Source organism: Mustelus asterias, chromosome 20, assembly GCF_964213995.1.
Source record: "Mustelus asterias chromosome 20, sMusAst1.hap1.1, whole genome shotgun sequence".
Classification (NCBI taxonomy): Eukaryota; Metazoa; Chordata; class Chondrichthyes; order Carcharhiniformes; family Triakidae; genus Mustelus; species Mustelus asterias.
Genome location: NC_135820.1, coordinates 75463747 through 75484476, shown reverse-complemented (window position 1 = coordinate 75484476; position 20730 = coordinate 75463747). Strand labels below are relative to the sequence as shown.

The window sequence follows — 20730 nt, the reverse complement described above, 5'->3', positions numbered from 1 at the left end:
TTAATCCATGATATAAACTCAAAGCTGTGTGTCTCCATTACTATTATCCAAACGGGGAAGAGCCTGTGGTGGATAAAGTTCACTGTGGATCAATAATGATCATACAGGGGCAGGAGTAGGTCATTCAGCCCCTCAAGCACGTTCCACCATTCGGTTAGATCATGGCTGATCTAGATCTCATGATATGTGCCAGTTTTAGTTTCAAAACCAGCCATTATCCCAAATTCCCTGGAGTGCCAGAGGAAAGTCTTGCCATATGACTCAAACGCACGGCCAGCTGACCTGGAGGCAAGGGTGTTGCTCATCGAGTCAGGCGGACATTTTTAGTACGACTCGAGCAAGGAAGGAAGGAAGGATCTGCTGGAACCTACCGAGTTTTCCTCGTCATCCTGATCCAAGTCTCGCTGTTGCTCCTCCTGACGTTTCAATTTAATTTCCATCATGTCATTGATCAGTTCTCTCAGAATCGACACCGGTTTAGCACTTTTAATGAAGGGATGCTGAAAGGTTAAAACAAAATGCATGTGAAGAACTTTGAGGGAATGAAAATGTGCCCAGCCGTTTGATCAAGAGTATGATTGGTTGACATCATGTATAATATAGCTGAAGTTCCTTTTCCCCTTCAATTCAGGACTCACTACAAGGCAGGTCTGAGCTCTGTAAAGAAAATAAAAAGACTTGCATTGCTACAGCGCCTTTTATAAACCTACGGCGTCTCAAAGCGCTGTATGGTGTGAGGAGTATTCTCGTTTCCTCAGTGCTGACAAATCAGCTGCTCCTCCTCCTCCCTTCCTCCCAAAATAATTACTCACAATCCAGTTAAAAAATAAATCTGTTGGAAGTGTTTGATGTCGAGTCTCCCTCTCAACACAGTCTGTGAGAGAGCAGCTGACAGTCCCAAGATCAAACAAATGAATATCTCGGACAAGCAGAGTCCATTTGAAAACACCCCACTTGTTCTCATAGATGAAGAATCAGAATCTCTACAGTGCAGAAGGAGGCCATTCGGCCCATCGAGTCTGCACTGACTCTCTAACAGAGCATATTACCCAGGCCTCATCCCCATAACCCCATGTATTTACACCGCTAATCCCCCTAAATTTATACATCTTTGGAATTAAGGGACAATTTAGCATGGCCAATCAACCTAACCTGCACAACTTTGGACTGTTGGAAGAAACCGGAGCACCTGGAGGAAACCCAAGCAGACACGGGAAGAATATGCAAACTCCAGACAGAGAGTCACCCAAGGTCGGAATTGAACCTGGATCCCTGGCGTTGAGAGGCAGCAGTGCTAACCACTGTGCCACCATGCCGCTCATCTGATAATTAGAATCTCGCTGTTTCAGTCTCCTGCTCCTTGAAATAAGGTGAACTCACGTCAAGGATAGGAAAAAGACTTGCATTTTTATAGCACCTTCCATAACATCAGGATGTCCAGATGGTGAAGTGACTCTCATGTGTTGTAACGTAGGAAACTCAAACTCAGCAGCAATGTAAGATCCACAAACAGCGACCCAGATAAACCAGCTGCGGAAAACGTACTTACACCACCATGAAATCCGAACCTTCAATTCAAGTACATATTCCCTACTGCGCACAAGGTGCCAGATCAGGTTATAATGGAAGATTTATTTGTATTCTGTTGAGATCAATACTGAATGACTTGTTCTGCAGGTTGCTTCATAAAGATGGAACAATGTTTGCCTCATCCCTTCCAGGCCAGCTGATTCACCCAGAGACCACGATGATGAATGACGTATTGAATTCCCCTCAAGCACTAGACCAGAATTCCAGCCAACTACCTAGCCAACGTGATGTGGGAAGCACAACAACTGTGATGCCCCTTGTCCGGATATAGGGAGACTTTGTATGGGTTTGTTCCGGTCCATTCTCCACACCAACAGAGTTTTGTGTGTGTTGCATAGAGTATCTCTAAAGCATCGTACAAATAACTCTCAGCTGTTAATAGCTAGGGCAATGATTTAATCTTCATCAAATGGCATGTTCTCTCTAACGCCGTACTTGGAACCTGGATTTCTGAGCAGGGGTAGATCATTCAGCCCTTTGAGCCTGCTCTGCCTATTAAATAATGGCTACTCTGGTAGTGGTTTCAACTCCACTTCCCTGCCTGACTCCTGTAACCCTGGACTCCCTTGTCTATGGCAGCAAATCAGCTAACTTGTGGTAAATAACCAGCTGGCAGGATGTCATAGCACAGCAGGATCCTTGTCCAGTGACAGCAAACCATGCAATTACAGACCCGATCAAAACCCAGCGTACCAAAATAGTTCTTCCTGAATCCAATTCCCATTATAAAGAATGCTTGAAACAAATTCTGGGAATCAGTTAGAGTCTGGTCTATAGAAAATAACCTGTGATCAACACCTCACAGGTAGAAATAAAATTAAACTGTCCCAACGCAGATATTGGCATCAGACTCCCTCACAATGGGTCGTAAGCAGTAACTCATTCTGAATGCCATATCATCCATCCTGAGCTGCTCCAGTTCAGCACTTAGCCTTGTTCTCATTGGGCTTCACTGACTCTCAGTTCCTCCGAAAATCAATTTCACCATCAGCCAAGTACGTCTACAGCTTCACTCCATTTCATCTTAGCAGCCTTTCACAGCCCATTGCCCCACTTATGACCAGAGTTCCTCCAGCAAAGGTCTACTGCTCGTTCCCTGTCAGCTTACTTCACCATTGACAGGTACTTTTTCAACTATCATGGAATGTGGCTGCTGCCAACATTTATTGCCCATCCCTAATGACCCTTGAACTGAGTGGCTTCCATGCCATCTCAGAGGGCAACTGAGAGTCAACCATATTGCTGTAGATATGGAGTCACATGCAAGTCAAACCGGGTAAGGACGACAGATTTCCTTACATAAAGGACATGAGTGAATCAGATGGGTTTTTTTAATGACGACTGACAATGGCTTCATGGTCACCTTTAGACTTGTAACTGCAGATTTTTATTGAATTCAAATTTCACCACCTGCCGTGGTGGGATTCGAACCTGGGTCCCCAGAGCATTACCATAGGACTACAGGACTTAGGAGCAGAATTAGGCTACTCGACCCATCGAGTCTGCTCCGCCATTCAATCATGGCTGTTATTTTTCTTATCGTGAAGACTTGATTAGCTGTAAGTATTCGCATTCCAACCATTATTCATGTAAATTGAGTCTGTGTCTTTATATGCCCTGTTTGTGAACAGAATTCCCACTCACCTGAAGAAGGGGCTTGGAGCTCCGAAAGCTTGTGTGGCTTTTGCTACCAAATAAACCTGTTGGACTTTAACCTGTTGTTAAACTTCTTACCATTTTTCTTATCCCCATTCTCCTGCCTTTTCCCCGTAACCCCTGATCTCCTTATTGATCAAGAACCTATCTATCTCTATTACCCTGGGTCTCTGGATTACCCACCCATTGTGCCACCGCCTCCCCCAACGACTTCCCTTATAAACCCTGCTTTTAACCCTACTATTTATTCTATTTTGGTTAAACATCACACTTTTTGCTGGGTTAACGGGGTTCAGTAAAGTGTAAGAAAGACAGACTCGCATTTCTGTACAGCCTACCATGACCACAGGACTTCCCAAAGCGCATTGCAGTCAATGAAGTACATTGAAATGTAATCAAAGTTTCAACACATAATGAAACATGGCAGCCAACTTTCACACAGCAAGCTCCCACAAACAGCAATGTGACAATGACCAGAAAATGTCATTGTGATGTTGACTTCGGGATAAATATTAGCCAGGACACCGGGCAGAATCTTGATGCTCTTCTTGGGCACGGGATCTTTTATGTCCACCTGAGGGGGCAAACGGTGTCTCAGTTTAACATCTCATCCAATCACCTCCAATAGTATAGCACTCCCTCAATACTGCACTGGGCTATCAGTTACGTTTTGTGCTCAAGTCCTGGAGTGGGACATGCTCCCACAACTTTCTGATTCAGAGTCAAGAGTGGTACCGACTGAGCTAACACGCTTGCTGTTTTGATGTTGTCGATATTAGATTATAATGTACCTGCAGCAGTTGTGTGGCAGCAGCTCTTTGTTCTGGATTTTTAACCAAACACTGCTTTACAAAATCTGTAAATTCATCCGTCCAGAGTTCTGGTTTCCGGAATGTCGGAGGTGGGTTTGTGGGAATCATGAAAATAGCCTGCAGGATCGAAAAAAAAATGTATTCAGGTCACTTGCAAATTACTGATTAAATATGCAAAGCTGAGCTTGCTTGAATAAAAATGCCATTGTAAAAGATCTTAAAGGTCAGCTCTCTGATGCTACAACCAGTAACTAGCTATTTTAATGCCGTATTTATAATTCATAACGTTGTGAGAAGATAATTCAATGTCAATTGCAGCCCCGATGCTATAAAGATTTATAGTGAAGATTTCTACAGCATCAGTCTTGCGTTTAAATACAAGTACGTGCCTGTATCAACTTTAGAAAGCCGTGTGAAATCCTACTAGAACGTTAGGTGTCATGTGAAGTGTAACTCCAGTATGGTGTGAAGCCAGGCATTTTTTTTTGGAAAAAGGTTTAGGCCAGCACTCAAGAAGTCTCAAACCATCCAGGACAAAGCAGCCCACTTGATCCAACACTCCATCCACCACCTTAAACATTTAATCCCTCCACCACAGACGCACAGTGGCAGCAGCGTACACCATCTACAGGATGCACTGCAGCAACTCACCAAGGCTCCTCCAACAGAGTCTTTCAAACTTGTGTCCTCTACCACCCAAGAGGATAAGGGCAGCAGATGCATGGGAACACCGCCACTTGCACGCTGCCCTCCAAGCCACACATCAACCTGACTGTGGGTGCACCTACACCACAGCGACAGGAGTGGTTCAGGAAAGCAGATCCACACCACCTTCTCTAGGACAATTAGGGATGGGCAACAAACGTTGGCCTTGCCAAGTCTCGCTCACATCCCAAGAACAATTTTTAGGCCATACTTGGAATATAGTGTTCAACTCTGGTCGCCACATTACCAGAAGGATGTGGAGGCTTTGGAGAGGGTACAGAAACGATTTACCAGGATGTTGCCTGGTATGGAGGCCATTAACTATGAGGAGAGGTTGAAGAGACTTGGTTTGTTCTCACTGGAATGATGGAGGTTGAGGGGCGACCTGATAGAAGTCTACAAGATTATGAGGAGCATGAGTGGATAGTCAGAAGCTTTTTCCCAGGGTGGAAGAGTCAATTACTAGGGGGCACAGGTTTAAGATGCGAGGGGTAAGGTTTAAAGGAAACGTAGAGGCAAGTTCTTTACACAAAGGGAGGCGGGTGCCTGGAACTCGCTGCTGGGGGAGGTAGTGGAAGCGGATACGATAGTGACTTTTAAGGGGCGTCTTGACAAATACGTGAATAGGATGGGAATAGAGGGATATGGTCCCCGGAAGGGTAGGGGGTTTTAGTTCAGATGGGCAGCATGGTCAGTACAGGCTTGGAGGGCCGAAGGGCCTGTTCCTGTGCTGTATTTTCTTTGTTCTTCGAAATGAAAATGAAAAGGCAGTGTGCCTCAGTAACAAGAAAATATTTAACTTCCATCAGACTGAAGTCTTAAAGCTGGGGTTACTTGTCTGAAACAGTGAGCTACTGTTTGGTTTTCAAATAAAAAGACAGACTTGCATTTCTATGGCACCTTTCACAACCTTAGGATGTCCCAAAGTGCCTTACAACCAGTTAAGCAATTTTGAACTTTTGCAATGGGGGAAACGTGGCAACCAATTTCCACGCAGAAAGATCCCGATGGGATGATGACCAAAACATTTTCTTACGTTGGTTGAGTGTTGAATATTTGCTTGACAAGACACTTGGTCTGCTACAAATAGTGCCATGGGATAGTTACACTGGTGTGCCAAGACGACTCCCCCCTCCCCTGCGCTCCCCGCAAGTGTACCACAAAAAAGGTTCAAAATTATTCAAAATTCATGCAATGAAACTAAACTTTGTCTTCAGCTCTGCAGTCAGCATCTTCAAGACCCGATGCATTTTGGGCTTCCCATGTAAAAGTAAAGTTTACTTATTAGTTACAAGTAGGCTTACATTCACACTGCAATGAAGTTACTGTGAAAATCCCCTAGTCGCCACATTCCGGCGCCTGTTCGGGTACACTGAAGGAGAATTTAGTATGGCCAATCCACCCAACGTGCACATCTCTGGACTGTGGAAGGAAACTGGAGCACCCGGAGGAAACCCACGCCGACACGGGGAGAACGTGCAGACTTCACACAGACAGTGACCCAAGCCAGGAATTGAACCCGGGTCCCTGGCGCTGTAAGGCAGCAGCGCTAACCACTGTGCCATCGCCATGGCATGTATGTGCCGGGAGGGAAAGAGTTACACTTGCGTGGTTTAGATTTTTTATGTTGGTCAGGTTTATGCATGGCCAACGGGACTTGGAGCTGAAGACAAAGATCCCACACAAAAAGCAAAAACTCAAAAAGGATGCAAAAGCCCTGGGAGAAGCGAGTGAGACAGGGAGAAGTTATTTTAAAAAAAGCAGGCGAAAGGACAGGAAGAAGTGAAAAGCCAAGTTCTCGGGGAGGGAAGAAGATAGAGAAAATTGGAGGTATGCTTTAATTTTTTTTTTAATCATGTGGAGGTGTGTGATGACATGGAAAAGGCTGGAAACCACTGGCCTAGATTTTTGTGCTCAAGTCTCTGAAGTGGGACTGGAATGCACGAACGTGTAACTCAGAACTGGGAGCGCCGCAGACCGAGCCACGACTGTCACGTTAACAGATGCTAAATGACCTGGCACTGAATTTCCAGCACCTTTTAGTTCAGAATTCCAACTTCTACAGGTTCCCTTTCCATTGTAATGTTAACAGGGGCTCTCTGTGAGGCCTTACTGGCCACTTTACAAACTAGAGTCTATTTAATGAATGGAGGAAACAGATGTTCTCATTTATGCTCCCTCCAAATGTCCAAACTTTAAATGTGGAGAAGAGGCCAAGTCGTCGCATTGCTGGCCGTCTTTCCCACTTTTCTCCTTCACTGTCAGCTCAGCAGTGCAAACAAATCCAATCAGCCATGATCAAATTAAAAAGTGGAGCAGGGAGAGGGTGGGTGGAGTTTAATGACCTCCGGCCGTTGCCAACTTCAAAGTCACAAATTATATTTTCCCCCCACTCTGCAGTAACTTTCCTCCAAATCACTTTGGAAAGCAAAGTGCCCAGGGTGGGCTGTGAACGCTTCAGCCACAACAGCAGTGTATGCGGCCCTTAAACCTTCAGTGTGGGTTGAATGCTTTGCCACTACTTGCCCTCATCGGATGAATGTCTGCATACGGTGGTTTTCCTTCTGCCATTTCTATTGCCGAAATCCCCAAGGACCAGATGTCCGCCACGCAGTTGTAACCAATTTCCTGGATTACTTCAGGTGCCATCCAGAACGGAGTTCCAATCACTGTGTTCCTCTTGGCCATTGTATCCTGAGTACAGACGGACAAGTTACCAATGGGAATCTTCCAGAATATTACGTCAGTTTTACATCTCCCCTTCTACAAAGCATAACAGCAGACTGAGACTCAAACAAATCTGAGATGATTCGCAAATTTTCTTCACACAATTATACAAGAGGTGGCCATTTGCTTTTGAAGCAATGGACCTATGAGAAAATAACACATTTATTGATTAAAAGGATTGAATTTAACCCAGATTCCAATTCAATGCAGCAAGTCCGAAACTGGAGCCAACAGTGGTACATTTGCTGCAGTGGTACAGGCTAACAATTAGTTTCATTTGATAAAAGCAAATTACTGCAGATGCTGGAATCTGAAACCAAGAGAAAACGCTGGAAAATCTGAGGAGGTCCGGCAGCATCTGTAAGGAGAGAAAAGAGCTGACGTTTCAAGACCAGATGACCCAAAGCTTTGACAAAGGGTCATCTGGACTCGAAACATCAGCTCTTTTCTCTCCTTACAGATGCTGCCGGACCTGCTGAGATTTTCCAGCATTTTCTCTTTTGGAATTAGTTTCATTTCCCTCGTGAGAGAAGAGGATGGAAAGCAGCTATAGTCTCTGCATCCAATTGCGACTCAGTGAACCTTTGCTACAATGCGAGGGGGCAAGGACAGATTCATAGAATTGCACAGAATTTACAGTACAGAAATAGGCCATTTGACGCAAAAGATCTATGCCAATGCTGCACTCACCCCTGTTCATGTGACCCTATTATAACCTTCTATTCCTTTCTCACTCATGTATCTACCTAGCTTTTTCTTGAATGCATCTACGTAACTACTCGTGTTCCACATGTTCTCCTGAATTCTTTAGTGACTATTTTATATTTATGCCCCACTAGTTTTGATTTTCACAGTAACTTCATTGCAGTGTTAACATAAGCCTATTTGTGACACTAATAAATAAACTTTAAACACTGTTGAAAACATTTTCTCCACATCTAGCCTTGCAAAACCCTTCGCAACCTTAAAGATCCCTTGGACTTCTTTTCTCAGTTTGCAGTTTTATTTTGGTCTTTGACTGACTGCTCTGGGAGAAATTACACCCTCTTATCGGTGACCATACCCAGACTCATCAGGCTGTCATTGGCTCCATCCCCAATTTGTGCTGTTTTGGATCATTGGGCAGCACTGAATTTTTCTGGAATCCTCCATTCAAATCAATCGAGGGATAGGATAATCCCCATGTGAAGTTTATTTATTAATGTCCCAAGTAGGCCTACATTAACACCGCAATGAAGTTAGTGAAAATCCCCTAGTCACCACATTCCGGCGCCTGTTCAGGTACACTGAGGGAGAATTTAGCATGGTCAATGCACCAACCACCCAACCTTTCGGACTGTGGGAGGAAACTGCAGCACCTGGAGAAAACCCACGCAGACATGGGGAGAACATGCAGACTCCGCACAGACAGGATGTTGCCTGGTATGGAGGGCATTAGCTATGAGGAGAGATTGGAGAAACCTGGCTTGTTCTCACTAGAATGACGGAGGTTGAGGGGCGACCTGATAGAAATCTACAAGTTTATGAGGGGCATGGACAGAGTGGATAGTCAGAAGCTTTTTCCCAGAATGGGAGAGTCAATTACTAGGGGGTTTAAGGTGTGAGGGGCAAGGTTTAAAGGAGATGTACGAGGCAGATTTTTTACACAGAGACTGGTGGGTGCCTGGAACTCGCTGCCGGGGGAGGTAGTGGAAGCAGATACGGTAGTGACTTTTAAGGGGCATCTTGACAAATACATGAATAGGGTGGGAATAGAGGGATAAGATCCCCGAAAGGGTCGGGGGTTTTAGTTCAGTCGGGCAGCATAGTCGGTGCAGGCTTCGAGGGCTGAAGGGCCTGTTCCTGTGCTGTAATTTTCTTTGTTCTTTGACAGTAACCTAAACTGGGAATTGAACCTGGGACCCTGGCGCTGTGAGGCAGCAGTGCTAACCACTGAACCACCTTGAAAGCACACTCGGTTCTGGTCAGTTCATTGTTAATAGTTTGTCTTGATAAGACTTTTGTAACACTTACTACCCCGGTAAAATAGAAAAGTTTCCATGTGGAAATGACTATCACAAAAGTCTTGCAGCTGTTGTGAGCTACCTGTTACCTGATCTATACCATGGTTCAGTTCAGAGATTACTTACAGTGAGCTGACCAGCAACTCCAAAGTCAGCCAGTTTGGCATGTCCCTCGTTATTGAGCAAGATGTTTCCAGCTTTGATATCCCTGTGGATTTTCCTCATGAAGTGCAGATATTCCAGTCCTTTCAGCGTCGACTGTAAAATTGTGGCAATCTCGTCCTCTGTTAACTGAACAAAAGACAAGACAAACTCGTTTACATCACAGCTTCTTTACTGGGAGTAATTTTGGTTGATCATTTGTGGGTGCCTTGCACGTGTGTGAAGTGTCAGCTGAGGCTCACTGGGTAGCACTCTTGCCTCTCCACTCCAGGGCTTGTGCACAAATCAAAAGCTGAGACTCCTGGTTCAGCACTGAGGGAGTTCTGCACTGTCAGAGGTGCAACCTCTCGCTGATACATTAAACTGAGGGCCGTGTCTGCTCTCTCAGGTGGGCGCAAATGATCCCACGGCACTATTTTGAAGAGCAGCAAGGTTGTTATCCCCAGTACCCTGGACAACATGTCTCCCTCAATCGACATCGCAAAAAAACATAATTACTTGGTCATTAATACATTATTGTTTGTGGCAGCTGTAGCACGTTGGCTGCCGTGTTCCCTACATCACAACAGAGGCTACATTTGCAATATTACTTCATTGCCGATCAAGTGCTTTGGGATGCCCGATGGTCATGAAAGGTCATCATAGAAATACAAGTCAGTCTCTCTTTCAAAACTCCTGACAAGGTTTGGCTTTGAGATAATTGCCATCACATATCCCACTGCGAGGTACAGGTCTTCCTCTCTGACTACCATCTGTGCTGCAGCAGATGCCTCATCCACTGAGTCTCCTTCATGGGCTCCCCGTTACTCTGTGCTCTCTGCCAATCTGTTCTATAACCACATATCTGTGTCATCTAAAGAAATATAAAGAACTTGCATTTATATAGCAGGAAGCTTTACAGCCAACACTGCACTTTTGACGTGTTATCACCGTTGTAATATAGGGGAACAAAAATCTGTTTTCTCATTATTTGAATCTGCCATTGTTAGTTTCCTTCAGAACTCAGCAACTACAACCTTGGAGACAAGAGGTTTCCAGCATGGAAACAGGCTCTTCCGCCCAACTTGTCCATGCCGCCCAGTTTTTACCACTAAGCTAGTCCCAATTGTCCACATTTGGCCCATATCCCTCTGTACCCATCTTACCCATGTAACTGTCTAAATGCTTTTTAAAAGACAAAATTGTACTACTACCTCTGGCAGCTCATTCCAGACACTCACCACCCTCTGTGTGAACAAATTGCCCCTCTGGACACTTTTATATCTCTCCCCTCTCATCTTAAACCTATGCCCTCTAGTTTAGACTCCCCTACCTTTGGGAAAAGATGTTGACTATCTACCTTATCTATGCCCCCTCATTATTATATAGACTTCTACAAGATCACCCCTAAGCTTCCTACGCTCCAGGGAAAAAAGTTCCAGTCTATCCAGCCTCTTCTTGTAACTTTAAGAACAACGGCTGAAATACTACATCTTCATCTCCTTGAGCCCTTAAATGGGGCAAGGATACGAAAACCTGTCCATTTCAAACACAAATGTTTCTGATTACATTCTCTGTGGAACCGGCAGTAACAACCTTAACGAATTACACCGAGTCTTGCTCTAACTTACAATATTACCTACAACGCTTCTTCTGAACTCCCACATCTCCTTACATTCCTAAAACTGCCTTCAAGTTATTTTGTGTCAAATACTTCACCTTAAATATTTGACTGCACCCAAAACCTGAAGGCTATTCCCATGAAGAAGGTAGCTTAGAATCACAGAACAGAAGGATCTGGCCAGCCTTGTGCACTACGACGGGATTGCCACCGGTAACCTTCCTCATAGAAATCATAGAAACCCTACAGTACAGAAAGAGGCCATTCGGCCCATCGAGTCCGCACCGACCACAATCCCACCCAGGCCCTACCCCCATATCCCTACATATTTTACCCACTAATCCCTCTAATCTACGCATCCCAGGACACTAAGGGGCAATTTTAGCATGGCCAATCAACCTAACCCGCACATCTTTGGACTGTGGGAGGAAACCGGAGCACCCGGAGGAAACCCACACAGACACGAGGAGAATGTGCAAACTCCACACAGACAGTGACCCAAGCCAGGAATTGAACCCAGGTCCCTGGAGCTGTGAAGCAACAGTGCTAACCACTGTGCTACCGTGCCGCCCGTTCCTGCTGCAACCTTTTCTTTTTCTCCACTTTGTGAGTACTAAGATCAAAGATCTTCTAAGTTCTCTTCTTCCGTCTAAGTTATAAATACAATGGAGGGGTTTTTGCTTTCTCTGTCCTACGTTTCCATTTTGCTGAACTCAACATTTCTCAAACTGTCAAACTGGAACTCCTGAAGTCCCTCCTGTCCTTCAACAACCTGTGACAATTATAACACATGCTTCCCAATCATTACTAGATTTCGGTGTAGTTTGATATAACTAGGTTCTTGCTTGGCCATTTCAGAGGACATTTAAGAGTCAACTACATCGGTATAGGTCTGGAGTCAAGCATAGACCAGGCCAGGTAAGGAAGGCAGATTTCCTTCCATAAATAACATTAGTGAACCAGATAGGCGCAACAATGACTTCAGTCAATGAAAACCAACAATGATTTCACAGTCACAGTTACCGAGACTAACTTTAAATTCCAGAGTTATTAATTGTATTTAAATTCCACCAGCAGCCATGGTGGGATTTGAACCCAGGTCCCAGAGCACTAGCCGGAGTCTCTGGATTACTGGTCTACAGCCTCCACAAGCAAACTGAAGTCAACGGGAATCGGGGAGAAATTCGCCATTGGTTGGTTTGAGTCATACTTAGCACAAAAATGTTGGAGGTCAATCATCTCGGTCCTAGGACATCACTGCAAGATTTCTTCAGGGTAGTGTCCTGGGCCCAACCATCTTCAGCTGCTTCATCAATGAACTTTCCTCCATCAAAAGATGGAAGTGGGATGTTTGCTGATGATTGAACAATGTTCAGCACTATTCGTGACTCCTCCGATACTGAAGTCATGTCCATATGGAACAAGACCCAGACAATATTCAGGCTTAGGCTAATGAGTGATGAGTAAGGCTCGTGTCACAAGTGCCAGACAATGACCATCTCCAACTAGTCTCCCCTCAACTTTAAATGACATTACCATCTTTGAATCCCCCACTATCAACATCCAATGACCAGAAACTTAAGTTGTCCAGCCACGTAAATACTGTGGCTACAATATCAGTCAAATGCTGGGAATTCTGTAAAGGGTAACTCACCTCCCGACTCCCCAAAACCTGAATAAGTGCAGATCCAACAACACTCGAGAAATTCAACATCAAGGACAAAGCAGCCCACTTGATTGGCACTCATCCACTACCTTAAACACTCACACCCTCCATCACTGATGCACAATGGCAGAAGTGTCTACCCTTTACAAGGTGCGCTACAGCAACTCGCTCATCAACACACTTTATAAACCCAGACAGTTGCCCCCTTAAATGGAGAAGGGCAGCAGGTGCATGGGAACACCACCATCACCTGCAAGATCCTCTCCAAGCCACATGCTGTTCCTTCACTATCATTGGATCAAAATCCTGGAACTCTCTTCCAAACAGCACTGCATCTGGAGCAGCAGCTCAAGAGGCAGCTCAATAACTCTTTTGTAAGGGTAATTAGGATGGGTAATAGATGTTGGTCCTGCTACATCCCATGAATGAATAAAGTTTTAAAAACTTGATTTATCCCAACTTTTTAAATCTTTCCAATTTTAACAATGGTCTATGGAAAAGCGCGTTTTCCATTTGAAAACCACCTCCCCCCAACATATTATTGATTAAAGGACGAGTGAACTGTTCCGATTATTCCCCTTCCTTATGTTAATTACAGCAGGTTTCCATCGTGTTGACAATTTGCCCTCAAAGATGTACTGCTCCTGGATAACACTACGCTGGCGTAAAGCATCAAGTGGTGAATCCCACCCCCATGCCAAAACAGTACAAACTGTGAGTAGTTCAGCAATGCGCTGAGGTTGCCAGCATTCTCGAAAAAAAAGCCACTGAAACTTTCCTGATCATGCCTCACTGCAACTTTAGCAAAACAAACACATTTATGATCTGCGCGGCTAAGATGTCCACTTGGCTTGCCAGCTGCCACTCGACTCACATTGCAGCACTGCTGCAAGAGTTGGGATTGTTTTTGACAGCTGTGTTATATAATATATTGTCCTTTACCCTTCCGCTGAATTAGCTCAAGAACTAATTTACAGCTGGTGCCACACACTATGATCGAGGAGGTGCTAAAACTCCTCCCGTGAAGCCATGCCTTTCATTATTCACTCTCACCAGTCAGCGATCCTGGTTTTCAAATCCCTTCCCTATCGGTGTAACTTCGTCCAGCCCTGAAACCTTCCAAAATTTCTGCAATCAGCTCTGACCTCTAATCTTGATTTTCATTGTCCCACCATTGGCGGGCATCCATCCAAACTCTGGAATTCTTTCCCTAAACCTCTCAGTTTCACTCTCCTCAGACGTTAAAATCTCTCTCTTCAGTCACCAATCCTAATATTCTATTATGTGGCTAAATGTCAAATTTTATTTAATTAATGCTTCTACCACATAGGAGTTGATATATAAATGCAAGTCATGGTTGCTGCTCACATGGGGAGGAGCGCTGGATATCAACTCATCAATGCTGTGCAAACACAAATCCACTGCAATCTCCATGGGCCGAAATGTTGACATCACCACAACTGTCCATGCTGTGGCGGCACAGTGGTTAGCACTGCTGCTCACAGTGCCAAGGACTGGGTTCAATTCCGGCCTTGAGTGACTGTCAGTGTGGAGTTTGCACCTTCTCCCAGTGTCTGCACGAGTTTCCTCCGGGTGCTCTGGTTTCCTCCCACAGTCCAAGATGTGTAGGTTAGGAGGATTAAATACATGTTATGGGCAAGATGCTCTGTCCGAGAGTCAGTGCAGACTCGATGGGCCGAATGACCACAAGACGTAGGAGCAGAATTAGGCCACTCGGCCCATCGAGTCTGCTCCGTCGTTCAATCATGGCAGATTTTTTCTCATCCCCATTCTCTTGCCTTTTCCCCATAACCCCTGATCCCCTTATCAATCAAGAACCTATATATCTCTGTCTTAAAGACACTCAATGACCTGGCCTTCACAGCCTTCTGCGGCAAAGAGTTCCACAGATTCACCACTCTCTGGCTGAAGAAATTCGTCCTCATCTCTGTTTTAAAGGATCATCCCTTTAGCCTGAGGTTGTGTCCTCTGGTTCTAGTTTTTCCTACTAGTGGAAACATCCTCTTCACGTCCACTCTATCCAGGCCTCGCAGTATCCTGTAAGTTTCAATAAGATCCTCCCGCATCCTTCTAAACTCCAACGAGTACAGACCCAGAGTCCTCAACCATTCCTCATACTACAAGTTCTTCATTCCAGGGATCATTCTTGTGAACCTCCTCTGGACCCTTTCCAAGGCCAGCACATCCTTCCTTGGATATGGGGCCCAAAACTGCTCACAGTACCTCCTTTTGCACAGTAGAGATTCTATGACCAATGGAGCTGAGGCAAACAAACGTCTGTTTGTTCCTCAAACACGCATTGTAGCTCCAGACAGTGGAGAGAACAACGAGGAAATAAACTGCGGTTCACATCTCAGCAATCAATCCGCTCAGGCACAAATTCCACAAAAATCACAAGTGGATCTGTTCCAGTGCATCATTTCTCAGTCTCGTCATACACTAATTACTGTATGATTTTTGTTTCGAACAGGTAGTACGAGGGGACCAGCATGGCTTTAGTTACAGGGATACTCCTGTTTCTACTGCTTATTGGATCGGAGTGCAGGAAAGTATTTCTATCGTTCCCCAACTTCTTCAGCAACATGCTGCAATAAGAGAGACATTAGAGTGAGCGCTATACCATCCTACCAGCCCCTCCCCACAACCCACCCAAAGCAAAAAGTGGGAAGGGCAACAATGGTAGAAAGGACAAACAGTCTCTATGACCCGAGAAATCATCTTTTAATCAGGCATTATGCAGTTTTCCAGTCTCAAGTTTTCCCAATTTCAGATCGTAACCTCATTTTGTCTCCTTTTCTTTGCATGTTTTGTTCTTTTTTCCTTTTATCTTTGCTTTCAGTTATTACACCTTCTAATTACATACTAGAAATAATCACAATTTAGATTCAAAATGCTGGCGCTTCATCGAGTGCCTTTCTTTCAGCTTTCCATGTGGCAGGTAGACTGGCCGTGACCAGTGCAGCAGTAAAACATGGCACCCTGGGGTATATATTCACATTACATTTTGTTTCTTCTTCTGGAGTTCTCTGCCCAAAGGCAGGTCCGGTCCACCATGCCGTGACCTCCACCATGGGTAGGGCAAAGAACCAGGTCCCGAATCTACCCCAGCTGGATTGGGGATGGAAACACATACTGTTGGCAACAACCTGATCCACGCCAGCTGTCCAGCCAACTAAGCCAAGGACTCAGGGTTGCTGTGGCAACGCACACTTTTACATGCATGTTATGGCCTGGAGCTATGATGGTGATGATAAAGGCTCCAATTTCTTTCCCACTCTTATTGCTTGCCACTGGCGAACACTGAAAGGGGTTACAAGCTGATACTCAACTTGTTCGGCCGCGTTATGAACCTTCCTTGGACATCAAGTTCTAGAGTGGAACTTGAGCCTGGAGCTTGTGGCCGAGGCAGGGACACTAGCCATTGCTCCACAAGACCTCTTAATTAGTTCCGAGCTCTTTACAAATAATAATATAGCCTGTTCCTTTTCTTGATTCACCACTATTCCCTTTGGTCCATGAAGACTTTTAATCACTCTTCTGTCATTCAATCTTTCCCGTATCCCACTCTATCACAGATCTCCCTTTTATCCTCGTCTCACCCACTGCTTTCTTAAAATTTATTATATCTCTTTATTTTCCCCAGTTCTGATAAAAGGTCCTTGTCCTGAAATATTAACTACTCGCTCTGTTTTATATTTAAGTAATTGCATTATTACTGCTGGTCACATGATATGGAGATGTCATTGCTGTGTTTCAGAGGCTGCTGTTTAGTTTCAGTTTCTGTTCTGTGCAAGACAACATCTCTTTCAATAAAACTACGTGCACACAAACCACATATTTTACTTTTTATTTAAAATCCACAACCCCTAACATAGTTAGAACATTGCACTCTCCACAGATGCTGCCTGACTTGCTGAGTATTTCCAGCATTTTATGTTTTGATTTCAGATTCCAGCATCTGCGGCATTCTGTCTTTCAACGAGAATAAATAAATGAATAAATGTGAGGCTATCCACTTTGGTAGCAAAAATAGGAAGGCAGATTACTATTTGAATGGGTGTAAATTGAGAGCGCTGGATATTCAGTGAGATCTTGGTGTCCTCATGCATCAGTCACTGAAAGCAAGCACACAGGTACAGCAGGCAGTAAAGAAGGCAAATGGTATGTTGGCCTTCATAGCGAGAGGATTTGAGTATAGGGATAGGGATGTTTTACTGCAATTGTATAGGGTGTTGGTGAGGCCACATCTGGAATATTGTGTACAGTTTTGGTGTCCTTATCTGAGGAAGGATGTTCTTGCTACAGAGGGAGTGCAGCAGGCTGATTCCTGAGATGGCTGGACTGTCATATGAGGAGAGGCTAAGTCAGTTAGGATTATATTCACTGGAGTTTAAAAAAGTGAGGGGGATCTCATTGAAATTATAAAATTCAAACAGGATTAGACAGAGTAGATTCAGAAAGAATGCTCCCAAAGGTGGGGAAGTCCAGAACTAGGGGTCATAGTTTGAGGATAAGGGGTAAATCTTTTAGAACTGAGGTGAGGAGAAACTACTTCACCCAGAGTGTGGTGAATTGTGGAATTCGCTACCACAGAAAGTAGGTGAAGCCAAAATGTTGTCTAATTTCAAGAAGAGATTAGATATAGCTCTCGGGCTAAAGGGATATGGGGGTAGGCAGGATCAGAGTATCGAATTTGATGATAAACCATGATCAAAATGAATAGAGGAGTAGGCTCAAAGGGCCGAATGGCCTATTCCTGCTTCTATTTTCTATGTTTCTACGACGTGTGTTTACATTGGCAGTTTCCAACTCAACTCTTTTTTTTCTAAATTATCAAAACTCTCTTCACAGACATTCAAACACTAGGCATCACCCAAGCTTCATTTCTTGATTTATTTCAGCTTCTCTTCCACCTTTTGCAAACTGGCTACCTTACACTCTGAGCCCTGGTTCTCAATAATAACAAAATTAGCATTCACTTGCCATCTACAATTACACTAAGAGTTTTCTTTTTTATGCTAACTTTCACTCTCCTATGGCATGACTCATGCTAGTTGTGGTTCTAAAGTAGTTAAGCTATCAGGTGCTAAGACAGCTTTGTGTTGAGAGAAGTATTCAACCAGTTGAGCGTGTTTGTACCCTCAGCAGCTGTCGTGTCGTGTCGAGTGTCGCAGTTATTGGTGCTCAAGGTCACAAGCTCAAATCCCAACGTGGCAAGCTGAAATCCATCAAGAGGATAATTTGTGGGTTGGCCCATCTGGTTCACTCATGTAGTGTGGCCAAAGACATTTGCCACACCTACGCAATATGGCTTGCACATAGCTCGAAATCCGCACAGTGTGGATGATTCAATACGCTTTGAAACCTTGCAAGACAAACAGAAACGTGGGGCTGGTGTTTTGTCAGCACATTTTAAAACAAGGTTACGATTCGTGATTATGATCCAATGTCATTTGCAAGATGTGTGGTGGTGGCAAGAGGTGGGTGGAGAATAATTACCACTTTTCCTGGAACATGTAACGCGATGCAGTCTCCGCTGCTGAGTGGAGCTGTACAACGCAGGCCAACTCCGAGGCTCTACTATTAAAATTCTGTGTGGTGTTAAATGCAAGCGATTACACTTTCTGATGAATTACCAGTGCCTTCAGGGTGCAGGGTGAGCAAGCACCCATGTGCAGAGTGAGCTGCGTTCGGTTACACTGCTGGCACAATTAACGAAACAGCGCAATTGCGTAATTTGGTGCAGTCAGGCTGTGGACTGACAGTAAGTTAAAGTTTATTTATCAGTGTCACAAGCAGGCTTACATTAACACTGCAATGAAGTTAGTGAAACTCCCCTAGTCGCCAAACTCCGGCGCCTGTTCGTCCACACTGAGGGAGAATTTAGCATGGCCGATGAACCTAACCAGCACGTCTTTCTGACTGTGGGAGGAAACCACAGCACACGAAGGAAACCCACGCAGACACGGGGAGGACATGCAGACTCTGCACGGACATTGACCCAAGCTGGAATTGAACCTGGGCCGCTGGCGCTGTGAGGCAGCAGTGCTAACCGCTGTGCCACCGTGACAATACTGCACTGAAGCATGGCTAAATGCAGAATTCAACAACATATCGCACTTCAACAAAATAGCAACACTCGGCCGGGCTTGGAGTGACACCACACGCACACGTATAGTCGGCCTGCCAGCGGTATCACTTTTCATTCTGTTTACAACATCCTTTCAAACTGGAGAAACAGCTAATTTCTCCAATATAGCACTCCAACAGGTAAAGGTAAAGTCGCCATAGTCCAAGATGACCATAGCTTGCTCTCCCCCTTGGGAGAGCTGACTGTGGTGATTTAACCCGAGGATCACCAAACCTCAGGTGGGGGGACAAGGATGAGAAGGCAGGATCTTATTACTTAGAAGGTGCAGCTCTAGGCAAGGTAGAGGAACAAAGGGATCAATCACTAAAAATTACACCACAGGTTAGCAAGGCCATCAGAAAAACTAACTGAGAACGAGGCTTTATTGCTAGAGGGATAGAATTGAAAAGTAAGGAAGAAACTTGCATCGAACCTTGGTCAGACCACTCATGATACGTGCAATTCTGGTCATCATATTCTAAAAAATAATCCATAAGCACTGGAAAGGGTGTAAAAAGGATTTGCAAGAGCAGAACTATATGGGTATATATATCAGAAAAGGATTGACAGGCTCCCTGCATTTGGTCTGTCCGGCCCTGTTAGAATTTTATAAGTTTCAATCAGATCTCCACTCATCCTTCTAAACTCTAGTGAATGCAGGCCCTGTCAAACCAATCTCTCCTCGTAGGGCAGCCCCGCCAACTCCAGTATCAGCCCAGTAAACTTCCACTGCACTCCCTCAAAAGCAAGTATATCCTATTTTAGGTAGGGAGACCCAAAATGCACACAATACTCCAGGCGTGGTCTCACCAAGGCCCTGTATGACTGCAGTAAGATATCCCCAACTTCTTAACTCAAATCCTCGTGCAATGAAGGCCAACATTCCGAATTGCTTGCTGCGCCTGCCTCTCCACATTCATTTACTGGTACACAAGGACACCCAAATCCACACATCCCAATATATCACCATTTAAATCATACTCTTTATTCTGTTTTTCACACAGTGTATAACTTCACATTTAGCCATGCTGCACTGCATCTGCTGTGGGTTTGACAAATCACTCAGCTTGTCTAAATGATAGTAAGAAGTCTCACAGCACCAGGTTAAAGTCCAACAGACTTATGTGATATCACGAGCTTTCGGAGTGCTGCTCCTTCATCAGGTGAGTCACTCACCTGATGAAGGAACAGCGCTGTGAAAGCTCGTGGACTTTAACCTGGTGTTGTGAGACTTCTTACTGTGCCTATCCCAGTCCAACACCAGCATCTCCACATCATGTCTAAATCACCTTCAAGCCTGCGTGCATCCTTCTCCTCAACTCCACTCAGTTTTGTATCAGTCAGCAAACTTGGAAACGGTACATTTGGTTCGCTCATCTAGGTCATTTATGTATGCATTGTGAATAGCTGGGGCCTAAGCATTGATCCATGCAGTACCCACTAGTCACTGGCTAGTCAGAAAGAGAACTATTTATTCCCACTCTATCAACCAAATCTCAATCCGTGCCAATACATTACCATCCATCCCATGTGCTTTAATTTTGTCCACTAACCTCTTATAAGGGACCTTATCAAAAGCCTTCTGAAAGTCCAAACATATCACATCCACTGGTTCTCCCTTATCTATTCTACTAGCTGCATCCTCAAAAAAACTCCAG

General features: G+C 44.7%; 1 protein-coding gene across 2 annotated transcripts in view; it reads right to left on the bottom strand.

Annotated features, from left to right (window-relative positions):
- Positions 1 to 20730, bottom strand: part of LOC144508649 (serine/threonine-protein kinase 3/4) — a 152501-nt gene that overhangs the window by 89522 nt on the left and 42249 nt on the right. For both annotated transcript variants that reach the window (XM_078236880.1, XM_078236881.1), the window contains exons 5-8: positions 9620 to 9784; positions 7290 to 7457; positions 4038 to 4175; positions 372 to 500 (exon numbers count right to left, since the gene is read on the bottom strand). In XM_078236880.1, the coding sequence (XP_078093006.1) occupies positions 372 to 500; positions 4038 to 4175; positions 7290 to 7457; positions 9620 to 9784 (600 nt within the window). The remainder of the gene's footprint in view (positions 1 to 371; positions 501 to 4037; positions 4176 to 7289; positions 7458 to 9619; positions 9785 to 20730) is intronic.